Below are 19,642 nucleotides of genomic sequence, written 5' to 3' on the forward strand. Positions count from 1 at the left end.
TGCGAGACACCCATGTGAGATTTTTCTGTCTCACACTGCTGCGACGTCATTTGATTGTGACGTCATATATTGTCTATGATTTACGTTACACGGTGAAGATTTACGTTACACGGTGAAGTAAAATATTTGCATTGTTTTCTTTAAATTTTAATGTAGTATACTTTCTGATGGACAACCTTGGGTTTTTTAGTTTACACTTACAGTGTAAACCATTTTTGGGTATGATCTTTCTGCCTATCTAATTAGTTTTTGCATTGAAGTTCAAATGAGGATTTTCATAATTTAAAATTTTCTCATAGCTCATAAATCTATGCACTAAACTGTAGGTAAAATGTGAGAAAAATAATCCTTCATTATTTACTTGTGTGGGATAGGGAAATCCCACACTCGTACTAATGAAGGATTCTATTAATCTATTTGGGTATAGTCAATATGCTGTTTAATTTGAAAATAATTATTTATCAACTAATACTTGTGTTACAAATTAAGTCTTTGGAGTTTGACTTCTAATGATATACTCATGTAATTCGAAGAATTTTTAGCAAGACTATTGATTATTGTAGTCATTTTATTGACTTTTCACAATCCAGTAGGTATTTGTGATTACTGCTCATATTTATATCACTGAACAAAATATATATCTGATCATGATTAAGGTAATATTATTCCTTTCAGCAACATAATTTCAATCATGTGCTCATAGACTGCTCCAGCACAATCTCTAGTATAATTAGCTATATAAATATGCTAATCAAGCTATATAGCTTTTTAAAGGTAATTGAAATTGCTTGATATAACTATTTCAAATCTTCTATCAAATATATTTGTAAAGCATAAAAATTGAATTTCTAAGTGAAAATATTTCATCCTTGTACTTAAAACAACACACTGTAAACAAAAAAAAGCTTCTTAACCTTAGGAAGAATTTTGATTCAAAATTGTCAAATGTTTAAGATTATTAAGTTGTTACAGATTCCACCTTGTAAAGTCATCATATACTTATCAAAGTATCGACACACACAAGGTAGTGGACAGTTATCAATACAAAAGAAATTCTCTTTTCATGAAAATTCTTAAAATGACATATGATCTATACCTAGAATAGTGTTGTGGTTAGTTCAAAGTACATGTATATTGTTATGTGTCATTGCACTTAAGAAATTTAATCGAAACTAGCTTAATGAAACTGTTTGAAATAGCTTTATAAAACTATATAGCTAAATATAGAGATTGTGCTGGGCCAGATAGATATAACAATACAGAGGAAATCCGTCATATGCATCAAAAGTTTGAAAAAGGTGAATTGACTTAAATATAAATTTATGAACAAAATTGAAAAAAAAAAAAAAGAAGAAAAAATTAGGAAGAATCTTTTGTGTTCATTTAAAAGATGTTGGGTAGATTTTGAAGCTGTTTAACTCGGCTTTATACATGATGTCAAATCTCTGAATGCAAGCAAGCTCTCATATGACTACAATGTATAGGGGAAATCAGATACAGTATATGTACAATAAATATGGTAAGCTTTATTGATAAAAATCATGAAAACTCATACATTCACAGTTTTAATATGAATTACTTCATGTATTTCGAAATAAGTTAAAAAAAAATATACATGTATGTGCAGTGAACAGTATTTTTAACAAATACATGAATTATAATTTCAGCATTATGTTTTTATTATTTTTTTTTTTTACATCTTTGCTTCTCAAATTGACAAAAGTATACTATCAATATTGTGGCATCCCTCCTCTTTTTCAGGTATATCATTATGGGAAAAGGATCATTTTCCATGCCTTTCACTTGAGGTCTTCAGTTTCATCATTAATCATCTGAATATCGGTATGCCAAACTCTCATGATGCCATGCCATTACTGGGTATTCCTTAACACTGGTTTATTTAAGCCACACTACCTATAACATTGCCAAAATATTAGACTGAAAATTTTCAAATACACAAGATTTGAAGCAGCAAAAGAAAAGAATTACATATGTATAACACACAAAAAAGAAGAAAGTAATTCTCACCTGGCTGATATGAACTTTTTACTCCTTTTTAGCTCCCTTTCACTGCATACCAGCCAATAACTAGCAGTCATTATATGCAGATCAGCCATTGTTATCAACCTGTGTATATATATGTTGAATAAAATATGAATGAAAATTGTTGTTCTTTGTTATTCTTTTTAAAAAATATGTATACTCAATAGTATATTTCCTTACACAGTACTGAATCAAAGGGGTAGGAGAGCAAATATATAACCTGGCTCATGTTCAACTGGTTTCATCCTTGTATACAAGTGGTTTGAGTGGAAATGTGCATATCTGATGTACATACAAAGTACCTTGATTGAACAGGCAATATGCATCACTTGTGTTCGAATTTACTATTAAAGAGTATTCTTTAATATTAAATTCGACCCCAAGCGATGCATATTGCCTGTGCTTGATTAGTATTAAAAGTTGAGTAAATTCGACCCCAAGCGATTCATATTGCCTGTGCTTGATTGGTATTAAAAGTTGAAGAAAAGATCAATGTTCTTTGATACAATTCAAAATTTTGCAGTGAATGAACCATCGGTATGGAGCTTGAATAAATGATCATGCAAATTCTAGAATAGATCCGTAGGAATATATTATCTGGTGTTCTCATATTTTATTTAATTGGCAGATATTATATATGCCCCCTCCCCCTCTCACTCCCTTGTGAAATTCCTGCATAATTTTTATGAGCCTGAACCATGAGTTCATAATTGAAATTCTCTATTTAATGTCACATGAACACCGTTGTAAAATACATACACTGCTCAGATGTGGATGAGGGTACAAGTATACCTATTCTTAAGATTGACAAGATTTTGCACAGTCTATATTATATTTTTAAAGAGTCGGTACAAACCTCTTCGTTTTCCTAAAACTTCATATAAGCAAACTGGCTAGAACAATTATGTTTCTTTGTTGTTCAGCTTTCATGGAATGTAATAATCGCACTCAATCTCAGCTGCCCGTAGTTTTCTACACAAATGACGCCATCGTTTCCTCTGCGTGAACGCTTTCCCCGAGTTTGGGAAAAGGTAAACTTTGACATCTTCCTAAGTAAATATATATCCCTTGCTATCCTTTTTCTGATTTGCGACAATTTGTGCCGCAAAATCTATATTTTGTCAAAAACAATTTTGTTACCAGTGTAAACAAAATTAACCGGAAGTACCCCTGTGGAACATTTTGCTCATATCACGTGACCGGCGTGGCTAAATACGAAAAATCCCGGGTGTTCCGGAGGAACTCGAAACACGGCTATTGATACGCAATCGATAAGCAAGCATGGATTGTAACATAGCTTATTGGTGTTATACCTTTCCTTTAAAGAAACGCACACATCTAAATATATCGTTCTTTGTCATATTTTATCAAATTATTTTAGTTTTTTTTTCTCTATCCTAAACAAAGTTGACTTTATTTGTTACTTCCTAACATATTTCAAAAGTTATAAATATTGCGTTAGTGACACTTCCTCCATCACATCATCGACCGGATGACTCTTATGTTCTTCTCCTTCTAAGCACATGAGCCCACCTTTGGAATTTTCATGGGGTTTATATTTCAACAACTTCTCTATATGACTTGTAAGATTTAAGAGAGCGATCACCGTTCGTTATTTTCACCTTTCATCATTAAATATCATTAATTCAGTTTACATTATTGCATCTTTACCTATTGAATCAATTATCTCAATGCATACAGAGTGGGTTATTGCTGAGTTCTAATTTCAATTACAGACATACTTACAGTGTTTGTAAGCTGGTCAATCTAAGAGATGTACCATCCTCTACCGTGGTTATCTTATTCCTAGACAATTCACTAGGAAAGGTCTCTCTTTTTAAGGTCATGAAAAGCGGAAGATATCAAATAGTGATCAATGGACATAATATCTATAAAGAATACAAAATGAATGGTAGGGCAAACGTGAACCCCTGGACACACTCGATGTGGCATCAGGTGTCGATCTGAAAGACCCGTGATCCTCACTTTTGTCGAATATCTTATATACGCCTATTTCTACGTCTCAGGTTCGTCGTGGCCATGGTATGACCTAGGTTCGAACTCGCAATACCTACCGTTTACGGAGCGAATGATATGCCACTGATCTCCGTAACCTTTTCATAATTATTTCCCTTCTAAAGTTGTGTTTCTAGTTTCTCAAAAACACTGTGGGTTTTTTTTTCTCTCTCCTAAGTATACCATTTAAATGACAGTTTGCTCCAAATACCACGCATATAATATTGAGGATATATATTTTAATGTTTTCCCATTAACGTTCATGGCATATTGCGTATGCCAATTAAAATTAAATACCGATGGATTCCATTGTGTTTCGATTCGTGAATAATTACATTGGTGATAACGCGAACCTCACATAAAATTCAGTGATGTGAATTTGAGTCATCCTTACAGTCGACATTTTTTTTTCGAATTAATGCAAGTCTCTAGCAAATGTAAGTATATATTTTTTTCTAAAAATACGCCACATAAAGGAGTTGGAGACATAAATAAAAAAAATCGCTGTCACCGGTATATAAATGTTTTTTTTAATTTGATGTTCGGAGTATTATATGTCCGCACGAGAAAAGCTTACTGCGAATACCTGCAGTTTTTGCCCCTGTGCTCCATATCTAATGTACTTTCAATTCAATTTACCATCCATTCAAATCAGTACAAAAACCAATAATTTCACATTTATTAAGAATTAAAATTCTTTATGCGATACAATTTTTATTTTCCTACGCAAAACATCGCTTGAGGAAAGCTATCGAATATTACGTCAAAATGAACGTCAACGTTGGTGACATCGTCAGTTTACTATAGAGGTTTCCGTTAAATATATTACAGCTGCTATAGTAGATAAAGACTAGCAATGGTCATTTTCATAAATGACACATTCTCAAATACCGGATTTAGTATTTTGGTGGATTTTTTGACAGGGTGGGTTTTGGCTAAAACCGTACGTTGTTCTTTAGTTTACATTCTTTCATCTTTACCTATTCAATCAAGTCTTTTAATGCATACTGAATGGACCATTGATGAGTTCTAATTTCCATGATAAAATATACTTGCAGTGTCTGTAAGCTGGTTAATCCAATAAATGCACCATTCTCTACCGTGGTTATAGCATTCTCATACAAGTCACTAAAGAAAGATAATAATGAGCTTTAGCAGCATACATCTATTGAATTGCAGATTTAGTAAGTATTTTTCATCAAAATCTGGCTTAGAAAACAATGTCTAATATCATGAACGGAACATAGTCTAAACTTTCCTGAAACACTAACCTCAAATTGTCATCTATATGACAATATCAGCAGTGTTTTATAAGAATATCTTCCCAATGAACTGAAACTTTCTCATTCTGCTTTAACCATGAATATTGCTAAACCACTAAATATATATAGTACATACTTTTGTGTTTAATATGTCTAATGCGGAAATCAAATATTCGTTAAGTGTGAGAAGCAGAAAAGCAATTTATAAAATCCCTTTTCCATTCTGGTTTAATCATGCGTATTCCTTTTCAAGCCTAAAACAATCCAGTAGGGCTAAACAAAGTGATTTTGCCAGCGCCATCCGGCAATACAATTTGCGTTAATGATTATGCAGCTACAGGTGTCATTCATTCGTATGACTGGATGACAAAGTGTGATATTCTAGGAGGTATATAGAACTATAGTCTCGAATTTTAATGTACGTTTGAATTTGCGTCGTTATCTTAAGCTTTATCAGTCAAACTCATTCTATCAGTTTACGCTATTTCATCTCTTGGTATTCAATCAAATCTCTCAATCCATAGAAAATTAACCATTGCTGAGTTTTCAATTCCATGATAAACATACTTACAGTGTCTGTAAGCTGGTCAATCCTAGAAATGTGCCATTCCCCATTGTTGTTATTCCATTCCATCTCAAGTCACTATAGAACGAAACTAATGGGCTTTAGTATACATTTATTGAATTAAGTTGCAAAATGATGTTTGAGAAATATGTAAGCCGACTATCTGGCTTGTATCACTAAGTGCGATATTTCTACATATTTTTGACACATTTAGTAAGCGTGTTTCAGAAAACATATCGAAACCTGGTTCAGAAAACGGCGTCTCATATCATGAACTAAACATAGTTAGAACTTTCCTGAAACACATATAGCAAAATGTCATCCATATGGCAATACCAGCAGTGTTTTCTAAGAATATCTTCCTAATCAACTGAAACTTAGTACATATCATAAAAATAGCGAATAAGATATGTTGTGCATTTGATATTTAAACAAGATCTGACACTGATAGCACTACAAAAACACAACAAAACCATTATTTCGTCACCCTATTCAGGATGACAAGCAGAGAAACAATTCATAACATACATTTCATAATCCGTTTTACTTCTAACTTTTGTATGAAAGGTGGAGATAACGAACAGTGATCAATCTCATTAATCCTAAAAGCAATATAAAATAAATAGTTGGGCAAACACGGATCCCTGGACACAGCACAGGCGGCATCAGGTACCTAGGAGGAGTAAGAATCCTCTGTCGAACGGTCACACCCGCCGTGAGCCATATATCCCGATCAGGTAATTGGAGTTATCCCTAGTCAAAATCAGTGTGCGAAGAACAGCATAGCAATCGGTATGAAACATTTCAGACAACGTTTGACCCAATGATAGGTTGTATTGAAGAACTAGATCGTTATAACGACCATAGAGTTTGCGGAAGTAATATTGTTCAAATGCTACACAATATAGATAGGATCGTTCATATACGCTAATGTAATTCCCAATGATACTTCTAAATGCTAGCCCTGCTTTTTACGACTTCATGAAATGCTTACTTATCATATGAAAATACGCGTTTTTACAACAACGCCTGTGTTACTAATACTTCCTCCATCACATTAATGACCGGTCAACGGGAGATGATTATTCCTCCTAGGTACAGTCTGATCCGAACTGGTATATTCAGGGATCAATATTTGCCCAACTCCCTTTCTTTTATCGAGTTCCGAGAATGATCACTGTTTGTTATCTTCACCTTTTAAATATATCCGGGACAATGATTACATAATGGCTGCCAATTTATTATAGAAAAAAATCAAATTGTTATACAGACATATTATATGACATCAGAATAAAAAAAAAGTCACAACGTTGTATCAAGGGGAAACTGTCATTTTATTTTGTCTTAATTTATTACCACAACGAAGTGTAATGTGTGTAAATCTTTTGATAACATTTCTGTCTAATGATCATTGATATTTCATGATATATATGATATACAGTGTGTAACAGGCTCCCTTTTCATATGCATTATATATATTCTTTGATCTTTATAGTTATCTAGTTTGACAATACAATCTATCATTGGGTCAAATGTTGTCTGCGTGTTTCATACCGATTGTTAGGCCGTTCTTGGCACACTGGTTATCATTACAGATAACTTCGTTAACCTATATATAGAGTTCACGGCGGGTATGACCGGTCGACAGGGGATTCTTACTCCGCCTAGACTTCTGATCTCACCTTTGGTACGTTTAAGGGTTCGTGTTTGCCCAACTATCTATTTTGTTTCCCTTATAGGATTTATGAGATTGACCAAATGTTCGTCATATTCACCATCCATATATTCTATATGCGCCAAGGTAATTTTGATATTATATTAGTCATAAAAACCGCTCCTACATGTATGTAATATGTATCTAAGCAGTCAGAAAAGAAATTCAATCAAGCGTAAACAATTTAAAGATGATGAGAGGTTGTTGATATTTACTATTACGGTGTGAGACTAGATCAAGGTACATAATTTTCCGAGTCTCGCTGGGAAACATGCTGTTATAATTAATCTTCTTTTTTTTCCGATAAATACCATCGCTACCGATATGATGCAGATCGACCCTTTTCTTCAAATATTAATGATGCTAGGAATGTTTAATTTCCCCCAAGCATTTTTATATAATTTTTTGATAGTCTCCTTTATATCTCTATATATTGTATTTTTAAAATCAATTTTACTAACTTTATGAAATTCGGATAACTTAACACTGCTGTGGAAATGGTAATTAGTGTAAACAATTTGACACCGTGATGTACGCAGCTGAATTAAGGATATCCGAGAAAAACCACAGTGCTGTTATAAATGTACCTCTGTGCACTTCGCACCATATGACGTCACAATGCAAAAGTACCTCACAGAGTACATGTTCTGATATTGTATCACGAGGAAAGTGTCATTATATTTTGTCGTTATTAAGTACTGTTAAAGCATAGCTTGTCAAATCATTATTTATATTATTCCTTTATGATATCAAATCATTCTCCCTTTTTAATATATAGTATGCACAAAGGTGATATTCATATTATATTGTGACCTTGCAATCGCCACTAACCTGAATTACTGATGCGTTTAAAAAATCCCTCATGTACATAAATAATTTTATACTACAGAAACAGTGGCAAAGTTCAGGTTCATCTGCTATAAAAAAAAATAATATGAATTGTTTGCTATATAATCTAGATATATTTATGCGTTTGAAAAGTGCAGGGACCAAGTTTTGTATTGTATATTAACGGTATGGTATGTATAAGAATGTGGACAACCCCGATAATTCGCTGATGACTGTTGATATGTTCTTAAATTATAGCATGTTCAGTTTCAGTATGCATTTGGCCCCAACACTTTTCAAGTTAAGGATTTTTATTTTTTCTGAGTATATCAGTAAAAATTCAACTGAATACCAGCAAGAACCTGAACTTCTGTTCACAATTAGGGCATCTTCCTGTTTTCTAAAAATAAAGTGTTACGTGATATTCAACTGACGTCACGGAAAATTACAATGAGGGGAATTTATGGTAGTTCAGTCATGTCCAATATATCGATAGTATCATTTCGGTGTTTCACCGTAACAAGTGTAATGATGCCTGTGAGTTTGAGGTGCAATTTCACACCATGATTATTGTGTATTTTACTATGGAAGGCCTTAACCTAGTTGCGTATGCGAGAAGCAGACGTGCGAAGAGGGACAAGCTGCAAAAGTCACAACGAATATGACAAATAAATTCATTGGAAAAAAAAATCATCGAAACTAGGGAGTCAAGCGACACTAGCTAACATGACTGCTGAACTGCAATTAAATTAGAAACCATTATTGACATTGTATCTATCTCCATAGTTTGAAGGAAAAGGAATTGTAGAACTCGATGGTTCGTCCAAAGCTATTTCGTGTATAATGTATGCATGTGAATTCGAAAGAAAAAAAAATGTTGGGTTTGTTTTGTAATTTTGTTCTCGGTAACTTAATATAATTAATAATGATAATTCCAAGTCCTTCAATCGGTTCAAAATCAAATATAATTTCTGGCAAGTTTTTAATTAACGTCCATCTTGAGAATATTTCACTCATATTGAGACGTTAAAAACAAGCACAAACAGTTACGCCCCTCCTCCCACGTGTTTCTTTCACAATGAGCATTTTCATATTGTAGTGCAAGTACATTCATTGATTGATTGTATAGTGTTGAATGTCCCTCTCGAGAATTTTTATTCATATGGAGACGTCACCTATGCTTTTGAAGGGCTTCAAATTCAACCCTATGTTCTACGTTTACGGCTATTGCGCAGTGAGGGTTCTTTATCATGTCACACTTACTGTGACACGGGACATCCGTTTTTCAGGTCAATTCTGAGGGTCCGTGACATTCACACCTGATGCAGCGCGTTTGGAGATGGAACTTCCACGTGTGGAAATTGGGACCGTATGAGTTTTACATTATAAAGTCAATGACAAAATATGAACACAACATACATACACCATAAATGAAAGAAAGAACTATTACTAAATTATGATTTTATGTAAACATAATCCATATGGTTTTATTTTATAGGTAACATCAAATTGTAATGTGAATGAATAGCTGGTACATCAAAATTGGTACTGTGTAAGTTTTATATTATAAAGTCAATGAAAAAATATAAATAGTAGATACATATACCATAAATGAAAGAAAACAATATTACCAATTATGATAATGCTTGGAAGAGCAATCCCCGTAATGCCGCTATTCATTCCAGAACTGGAAGATGGTGAGCTGACGCGATGTGTATCACAGATTGTATTAGTTGGAGTAGTATACACTATTTCAGTGGACTTCGAACACTGCGTTTAGTGAATGTCATGTATTACAAATATATGAATGCAGGAGGGGTGTATCTTACCACTTGCAACTGACATGATGTTTTGAACGACTTCATGGAACGTATGGTAAATATTTGGAAATGTCGGGGGCAATTTTTCCATTGTTTAGAATTGTAATATTGCCGTGGAAAATAGCACATTAAGATTTCGAGAATATCTCAAGATCATCGATCGAATTTTGGGATACAATGGATTGGAAATATAGCTAGTTGTTGTCATACAGATGAAAAAGCTAAACCATATTGAGCGGCAAGCCCTACATTTTGTCAACACTCGTTGAAAACGAGACAAAGAATGTAATTATTGGTTGCATCAAGTAGGGCATTATTCGTAAACAAATTGAACAAAATAAACATCATGTATATGTATATGTATTTATTCATAATTTTTACTTATGCTCATGTTTTACACTCTGAAGTGAATTCTTAATATGTGATAAATATACATTATTACTACAGTAAATTGATACGAAGAATTGGATCGCGTCGAGTTGACAGGCGCCGGTAATCATATCACACAAGACTCGAAGCGACGAGTTTAATCTGATATCCCACGCCTGTCAACGAGACGTGATCCAACTCTTCAGATCAAATAACTGTAGTTATGATGAACTTATCAAATCCCCCTATGCAAACAAGGGTTTGAACAATTTCGATTGAAATTAGCATTTCGCAAATTTGATGGTCGACATAGATCATTAGAAATATTTGACACATAATGTGCAGTATGCACATTAGTCTTAAATTCATAAAGCAAGTGCCGAATCCATTAAGTGCCGAATTAACCAAGTACCGAATTCATTAAGTGCAGAATTAACCAAATGACGAGTTAACCAGTGACCGAGTTGACTAGAAGTCCGTTCGTCAATAAACCTGTCATTTGGGAAAATTATGTCTGGCGTATTTCGTACCGATTGTTAGGTAGTTCTTGGCACACTGGTTTTGACTACAGATAACTCCAAATATTTTATCAATATTGGACCCACGACGGATGTGACAGGTCGACAGGAATGCTTACCACTCCTAGGCACCTGATCCCACCTCCTGTTTGTCCAGGTGTCCGCGTTTGCCCAAATATCCTTTTTGTATTGCTTATCAAATCAGTTGAGATATATAAACACCATATGTAGGTGAAAATAATCCCGTTTGTCATGCAATTGACTTGTCAATTTGCTGTTAATGTCTACTTTGAATAAAATATCTAAGTATGAATCAGAAGTGGACGACTCTGTGGTGTCCTTTATTTCGAGCTCACAGGGATATATCAAATCGCATATGAATGAAAGATGTCATTGTTAATAGACAAAACGTCATCGATATATCTAGGAGTCGAATTGAACGTCAGAGCAAGATATTTTTTTCTTCGCATGTAGAAGTTTTTGAATAAATTATGCTTCATATGAATATAGAAACATCTCAGCTAACAAAGGAGCACAATTCGTGCCCATGGGAATTCTAACATACTGTTGGATGACTCGATCACCAAAGACAACGGAGATATTACCAATGAAAGACTCTAGCATATTTTTTTCTAATTTCATCTTCAGAGTATCTGTGCGTCGAATCAGAGTGGTGTTTAACAACGTAAGTTTTTGAATGACTGATTAGTAGATATGAATATTTGCGTTTTCCATTGTTGTTGAAGAAGCAACTGTCTACGATATCAAAAAGTTTAGTCTTTAATTTATCGTGAGGAATGGTCGCGTATAGTGTTGAAAAGTCATAGGTTTAAATGTTATTGATTTGGGAAAAAATCTGCGATTTCAAGTTTACTAAAAGTTGTCTAGAATTTTGTAGAGTCCAAATTTGATTTACACCACTTCTGGCATATGTAGTCGCACAGTACGTTTGAAGTTTCTCCATCACAGTTGTTAATATTTTCCGACGAAGGCGTGAATCCGGTTTTGTTTTGATGATATTGGTTGAAATAATCAAGTTTAATCAATATTGAATAAATATTGGTTTTGTAAAAACAAAAGGACAATGTAATAATCCAACATATACTATTTTTTAAATATTACTATTTGTATTAAACTTATGAGTTGGAAGATCCTCAAGGGGGGGGGGGGGGTTAAGCAATTTACAATGAACTAGTCTTTATAACTTGGATACATATTTAGAATATGTGCATAGAGTGTAAAATTCAGGTTATTTGCAGAACATAAAAAGTAAAAATTAATATATACTCACATGTTTCGACCCCCATAAATATATATATATATATATATATATATATATATATATATATATATATATATATATATATACCACCACCCCCATAAAAATATTAATTTTTATGCTATTTTAATCAAATAGTTTAAATTCCATCAATTGTTTTTTATCTACACCTGGGAGTAAGACTCATATTTGGTACATATTGTTGGAAATTATGCTGTTTTGGAGACAGAAAAAAACACCTGCATGTTTTAATTTCTATATGCATTGCTTGTTGCGGAAAACACACTGGATTTATAAAGAAGGTGTAAGCTATTCAATACCATGATGATATTTTGGAATTATAACATTTACTACTTTAGTCAAAATCGCATGACCACATTCGGGTATTCGTGTTTCTTGTTTGTTTCTTTTTTTATCTAATAAACGTTTTGTTGTTGTTGTTTTTTTTTGGACTTTTTGAAAATCTGCATAACGTACCACAATTTTGATGTGAGATTACAACTTAAAATCACTAGTTTGATATCTTATTGATTGATTGTATATTGTTTAACATCTTATCCGAGAATATTTCCCTCTGATGGAGACGTCATCATTGTCGGTGAAGGACTGCAAAAGTTAGGCCTATACTCGGTGCTTATAACTTTTGAGTGGGGTGGGACCTTTCTCATACCACACTTGATGTGACACAGGGTCTCAATTTGTATTGTCTCAGTCGAAGAATCGCACCATTTAGTCGCCTCTTACGACAAGCAATGGGTACTGAGGACCTATTCAATTCGGATACCCGCAGAATACAAATAGGGTAATAATTGTCGAGTGTTAAACACAAATAGTATGCTGCCCATTTGCATGACAAATTACTGTAACACCAAATTTTGATAACGTAGCACATTTTTCGAAATATTACATTGTAAACCTGGCTTAGAAAACGCCGTTTTATCCCATGATTAGAACATAGCCAGAACTCTGTATTCATGCATAGCTCTCATCCTTGGACGAAATTGGCTCCACTTGTTTGGCACGCTGTTTTTGGCTATATTTAGATCTAAAACTTCATAGTTATTTCTGATTTCAAACATTTCGGTTGAGCATCACTGAAGAGACAATATTTGTCGAAATGCGCATCTGGTGCATCAAAATTGGTACCGTATAAGTTTTACATTATGACCCCTGGGTTGAGGCCTCTGCTGGTGGACTGTTAGTCGTCGAGGGTCTCTACAGCCCAGTAGCTAAGTACTTCGTTACTAGCTTGAAAATACGGATGTGTATTTAATTGTTGTTACAAAATTTAGAAATTCATTTCAAAATTAAGGATTCTCTCCCCCATGCATAGCTCTTATCCTTGGACGAATTTGGCTCCACTTGTTTGGGACGCTGTTTTGGCTATATTTAGATCTAAAACTTCATAGTTATTTCGGATTTCAAACATTTCGGTTGAGCATCACTAAAGAAACATTATTTGTCGAAATGCGCATCTGGTGCATCAAAATTGGTACCGTATAAGTTTTACATTATGACCCTTGGGTCGAGGCCTCTACTGGTGGACTGTTAGTCCTCGAGGGTCTCTACAGCCCACTAGCTAAGTACTTCGTTACTAGCTTGAAAATACGGATGCATATTTAATTGCTGTTATAAAATTTAGAAATTCATTTCAAAATTAAGGATGTTCTCCCTCATGCATAGCTCTTATCCTTGGACGAATTTGGTTCCACTTGTTTGGGACGCTGTTTTTGGCTATATTTAGATCTAAAACTTCATAGTTATTTCGGATTTCAAACATTTCGGTTGAGCATCACTGAAGACACATTATTTGTCGAAATGCGCATCTGGTGCATCAAAATTGGCACCGTATAAGTTTTACATTATGACCCCTGGGTCGAGACTTCTGCTGGTGGACTGTATAAGTTTTACATTCAACTAATCCTGAGTAGACCTGATAGAAATGGCGACCAAAGGATGTTGTACATTTGATGAGTCAACAAGATAACCACCGTTGGCTATACAGAAACACAAGAAAACCATTATTTTAGCATCCCTAGTCAGGATGACAAGTAGAAAAGTAATTCATCAAATCAATTTCTCAATTCCGTTTAATCATGACTACCGTTCTTAAGCCTAACACATTTCACTAATTTCAATACTGGTAAACTAAACCTAAAATAATGTTCTTTAGTTTCTGGGGAATTAGAAACATTTTTAAATGTTGATTGTTAATTCTGACTTCCTAAAGTAAGCCAAAATAGTATTGTGGCATTGCTACTCAATATAAAGTGGCTCGTTCGTTTCCACTGATTTCATTGCTATTCATATGCCCAAATAATAATAGTATTTGGTACGATTTCTGGAATTTTCTTATTTCTTAGATGTTAAACTTATACAGTACCAATTTTGATGCAATAGATGCGCATTTCGACAGATAATGTCTCTTCAGTGATGCTCAAACGAAATGCTTTAAATACGAAATAACAATGACGTTTTAGAGATATTATAGGGGAAAACAGTGTGCCAAAAAGTGGAGTCAAATTCGTCTAAGAATAAGATAACATTCCACGTTCTTAAAAAAACACTTTGTCGCTACTAATGAAAGGTAGAGGTACGGCAACTCATATTTATCCGACCCATTGGCTTGGATATTAAATGTGTCTAAAACTGAAGTATGATTTTGAAGGTTTTCGTCTTTTGAAAGGGCATTTGGAGTATAGATACGATTATCAAAAATGGGAGTAATGCCAAGTTCGTTTAATACACAGTTGTAACTATGATCCTCACAAAGAAAATGTTGTTACAAGCTTTGCCAACTGAAACCAAAGATTATTCTTCGTGTAACGCATCTAATTTTAAATCACTTCATGTTCACTAAACACAGAATATATATAGTACATACTTTTATTTAAATATGTCTAATGCGGAAATCAAATATTCGGTAAGCGTGAGAAGAAAGGAAGCAATTTATAAAATCCTTTTTCCATTCTGTGTTAATCATGAGTATTGATTTTTAAGCCTAAAACAATCCAGTAAGGTTAAACAAAGTAATTTTGCTAGCGCCATCTTGCGATAAAATTTGCGTTAATGATCGTGCAGCTACATGTGTCATTCGTATGATTTGGTGATAAAGTGTGGTATTCTGGGACGTATATAGAGCTATAGTCTCATATTGTAATTTACGTTTGAATTTGTGTCCTAATCTTAACCTTTATCATTCAATCTCATTCAATAAGTTTATGCTATTTCGTCTTTAGGTATTCAATTAACTCTCTCAATCCATACAAAATGAACAATTCCTGAATTTTCATTTTCATGATAAACATACTCACAGTGTCTGTAAGCTGGTCAATCCAACAAATGGGCCATTCCCTATTGTTGTTATACCATTCCCTTGCAAGTCACTAAAGAGAGAAAACAATGGGTTTTAGTTTACATTTATTGAATTAAGTTGCAGGATGATGCAAGGGAAGCATACATGCCAAATGTCATGTTTGCATCACTAAGTGCAATATGTTTACATATTTTTGACACAATCTGCCCCAAATTTAGTAAGTATGTTTCAGAAAACAGATCGAAACCTGGCTCAGAAAACGGTGTCTCATATGATGAACAGAACATAGTCTAAACTTTCCCGAAACACAAATATCAAACATATGGCAATATCAGCAGTGTTTTGTAAGAATATCTTCCTAATAAGCTAACACTTAATACATAGTATAGTAATAACGAACAAGATATGTTGTGCATTTGATATTCAAACAAGATTTGACACTCATAACCAGAGTTAGCACTACAAAAACACAATAAAACCATGATTTCGTCACCCTATTCAGGATGACAAGCAGAAAAACAATTCATAGCATACATTTCTTAATCCGTTTTATTCCTAACTTTTGCATGAAAGGTGGATAAAACGATAAACGATATTAAAGGACCTATCAATAAAAAATAGTTCGGCAAACTCGGATCCCTATATACAGCACAGGTGAGATCAGGTGCCGAGGGGGAGTAAACATCCTCTGTCGAACGGTCACACCCGCCGTGAGCCCTATATCCTTATCAGGTAATCGGAGTTATTCCTAGTCAAATGAGTGTGCCAAGAACGGCCTAGCAATCGGTATCAGCCATTATTTGGCGAAATGCGCATCTGGTGCATGGGAATGGTATCGTATAAGTTTGACATGACAGGTTTGGCCCAGTGATGGGTTGTATTGAAGAAATAGATTGTTACAACGACAATATAGTTTGTGAAAGTAATATTGTTCAAATGCCACACAATATAGATTGGGTCCCTCATATACACTTAATATAATTCTCAATGATACTTCTAAATGCTAGCTGTGCTTTTTACGACTTCATGAAATGCTTACTTCTCATATAAGAATTCGCGTTTTTACAACACTGGTTGTGTTACAAATACTTCCTCCATCACACCAAAGATTGGTCAACGGGATTTGCTTACTCCTCCTAGGTATAATATGATCCGACCTAGTATATGCAGGGATCCATGTCTGCTCAACTCCAATTCTTGTATCGAGTTATGAGATTGATCACTGTTCGTTTTCTTCACCTTTTAAGGATATGTGGGACAATGATCACATAATTGCCGCCAATTTATTATAAATTTAGCAACGGACGCAATGTAGATAAAAGTTCCACACAAAAAATCGAACTGTTATACAGATATACTATATGACATCAAAATTCAAAAAAAGACAAACCACAACGTTGTATCGGGGGGGAATGTTATCTTATTTGTCTTAATTAATAACCGCAACGAAGTGTCATGTCTTAACATCTTTTGAACAACTTTCTGCCATATGACATTTCATGCTAAAGAGTATTTAACACTTTCCCATTTCACATGCATTGCATATATTTCATGACTTTTATAACTATCCAGGTTGACAATAAAATCTATCATTTGGTCAAATGTTGTCTGCGTGTTTCATACCGATTGTTAGACCGTTCTTGGCAAACTGATTATGATTACCGATAACTTTGTTAACCTAATCAAGATATAGAGATCACGGTGGGTGTGACTGGTGGACAGGGGATGCTTACTCCGCCTAGACTTCTGACCTCACCTTTCGTACGTCCAAGGATTCGTGTTGGCCCAAATATCTATTTTGTTTTTCTGATAGGAATTATGAGATTGACCAATGTTCGTCATATTCACCTTCCGTATATTCTATACGCACCAAGGTAATTTTGAAATTATATAAGTCATCGAAACCACCCCTACATGTGTGTAATATGCATCTAGGCAGTCAGAAAAAGAAAGCCAACCAAGCGTAAACAAGTGAAAGATGATGATAGTTTGTTGATATTCACTATTACAGTGTGAGACTAGGCACATATTTTCCTGAATCTTGCTGGAAAACATCCGATGTACTTTGATGCTGTAATAATCGATTACTTTTTTGCGATAAATATCCTCGCCACCTATATGACGAAGACAATTTTGTTCAAATATTAATTATACTTGGAATTTTAAATTCCCCCAAGCATTTTTATCTAAATTTGTTCATAGTCTGCTTTATATCTCTATCTATTGTATTTCTAAAATCAATTTTACTAACTTTATGAGATTTGGATAACTTAACATTGCTGTAGAAATGATGATTAATGTAAACAATATGACAACATATTGTATGCGACAAGCAGAAGTGCGAAAAGTGAAAAGTTGCAAAAGTCACAATATACATGACAAATAATTTCCTTGAAAAAAAAAAGCATGCGGACGAGCGAGTCAAGCGACACTAGCTACCATGGCTGCTGAATTACAATTAATTTAAAAAAAACTGGTGTTGACGTTAGACCTATATCCATAGTTTGATGGAGAAAACATCGTAGAGCTCGATGTTTCGTCCAAAGCTATGTCGTGTATAATTTATACATGTGAATTCGAAAGAAAAAAAAAAGGTTTTTTTATTTTGTTCTTGTAAACTCAATATAATTAATCTTAATAATTCTAAGTCCTTCAATCGGTTCAAAATCAAATATGACTGGCGTCATGAGAAAAGGGCCCCTACGGTCAAATGTTCATATTTTTAGTTTTTCCTAGAATTTTATTATGTATCATTTTCTGTTCACAAAAATACCAAATTGATGTTGATATCACGTTATTTAATGTTTTAGGACAATTTTTGGGACACATCTGTAAAAATATTAGAAACTTCAACGTAAAGAAATTGTAACGTCATATGACGTCAAATATTATGCTGATTAACTTGCGTGTTCATGAAATCATTTCTTATAACTGTCATATCCTCATTTCAAAAACACATATTGTGAAGGGTGGGAAATTATATAGACATGGTAATATTTTAATGTCCTACGACCTGAACACCGGTGAATTCGCACGGAAAGATGCATCATCAATTTAACGTTCCAGATTAAGTTCACATTTACGCAATCGTTTTACATGTGTTTCTAGAACTCACTTTCAATACAAATATCCATAAATGAATCAATAGATTTAAGTGCTTGTCTCAGAGAGAAACAGGCAAAAACAGAGAATTATTTCAGAAGAGGGGTGAAAACTTTCCAACAATGATACTATATTTTGATACACAGTCTAAAGTGAGTCAATCGTGAGACCAAAATATAGATCAATTTCATTCTATTTATAGTAATACGAGCAAACTGCATTTCGATCAATCCACAATGACACTGAATTGCGTCAAGCAAGTGTTGGGGGTGTACATGAGTCGTACAGTCCCAAACACATATACGTTTTTTGTGACAGCTAAGACTGATAATGGTGAGTGAGAGTGTGTGTGACTATGTGTATGAGAGGAGGTCTTTTGAGGCATGGTATATATTTATGAGAGAGAGAGAGAGAGAGAGAGAGAGAGAGAGAGAGAGAGAGAGAGGTAGATAGAGAAAGAGGGGGGAGTATTTTGACATGAAGTATTTCATGTTTTCTTTGTTTAAATTATGTCCTTTTGAGAACTTTTTACACAAAATGAGAGGTCGTCAGCTGTATGTGAAGCACCACATATAAAACCTATGCTTAGCACTCAAAGCTATAGCATAAAAGTTTTAACGTGCCAAAGCCTGCTGTGACGCAGACTTCCCTTTTTAAGGTCAAGAAAAGCCGAATATATCGAATAGTGATCAATTTGCATAATTTCTAAAAAGAATACAAAATGAAGAGTGAGGCTAACATTATCCCCTGGACACACTCGGTGTGGCAACACGTGTCTATCTGAAAGACCTGTGGTTTTCACTTTTGACG

General features: G+C 34.1%; 1 protein-coding gene and 1 long non-coding RNA gene across 2 annotated transcripts in view; both read right to left on the reverse strand.

Annotated features, from left to right (window-relative positions):
- Positions 1 to 1,553: 1,553 nt before the first annotated feature.
- LOC130049417 (uncharacterized) lies at positions 1,554 to 3,558 on the reverse strand. Its single transcript, XR_008797899.1, has 2 exons — positions 2,029 to 3,558; positions 1,554 to 1,914 (listed from the first exon to the last, which is right to left on the reverse strand). It is a non-coding gene; the product is annotated as an uncharacterized LOC130049417 (long non-coding RNA).
- Positions 3,559 to 4,461: 903 nt separating this feature from the next.
- The window catches only part of LOC125661841 (leucine-rich repeat and immunoglobulin-like domain-containing nogo receptor-interacting protein 4), a 35,012-nt gene continuing 19,831 nt past the window's right edge, over positions 4,462 to 19,642 (reverse strand). The window contains exons 5-7 of the mRNA XM_056146917.1: positions 15,729 to 15,800; positions 5,893 to 5,964; positions 4,462 to 5,187 (exon numbers count right to left, since the gene is read on the reverse strand). Coding sequence (XP_056002892.1) covers positions 5,040 to 5,187; positions 5,893 to 5,964; positions 15,729 to 15,800 — 292 coding nt within the window. The 3' untranslated portion in view covers positions 4,462 to 5,039. The remainder of the gene's footprint in view (positions 5,188 to 5,892; positions 5,965 to 15,728; positions 15,801 to 19,642) is intronic.

The sequence above is a fragment of the Ostrea edulis genome, chromosome 8 (assembly GCF_947568905.1).
Source record: "Ostrea edulis chromosome 8, xbOstEdul1.1, whole genome shotgun sequence".
NCBI lineage: Eukaryota > Metazoa > Mollusca > Bivalvia > Ostreida > Ostreidae > Ostrea > Ostrea edulis.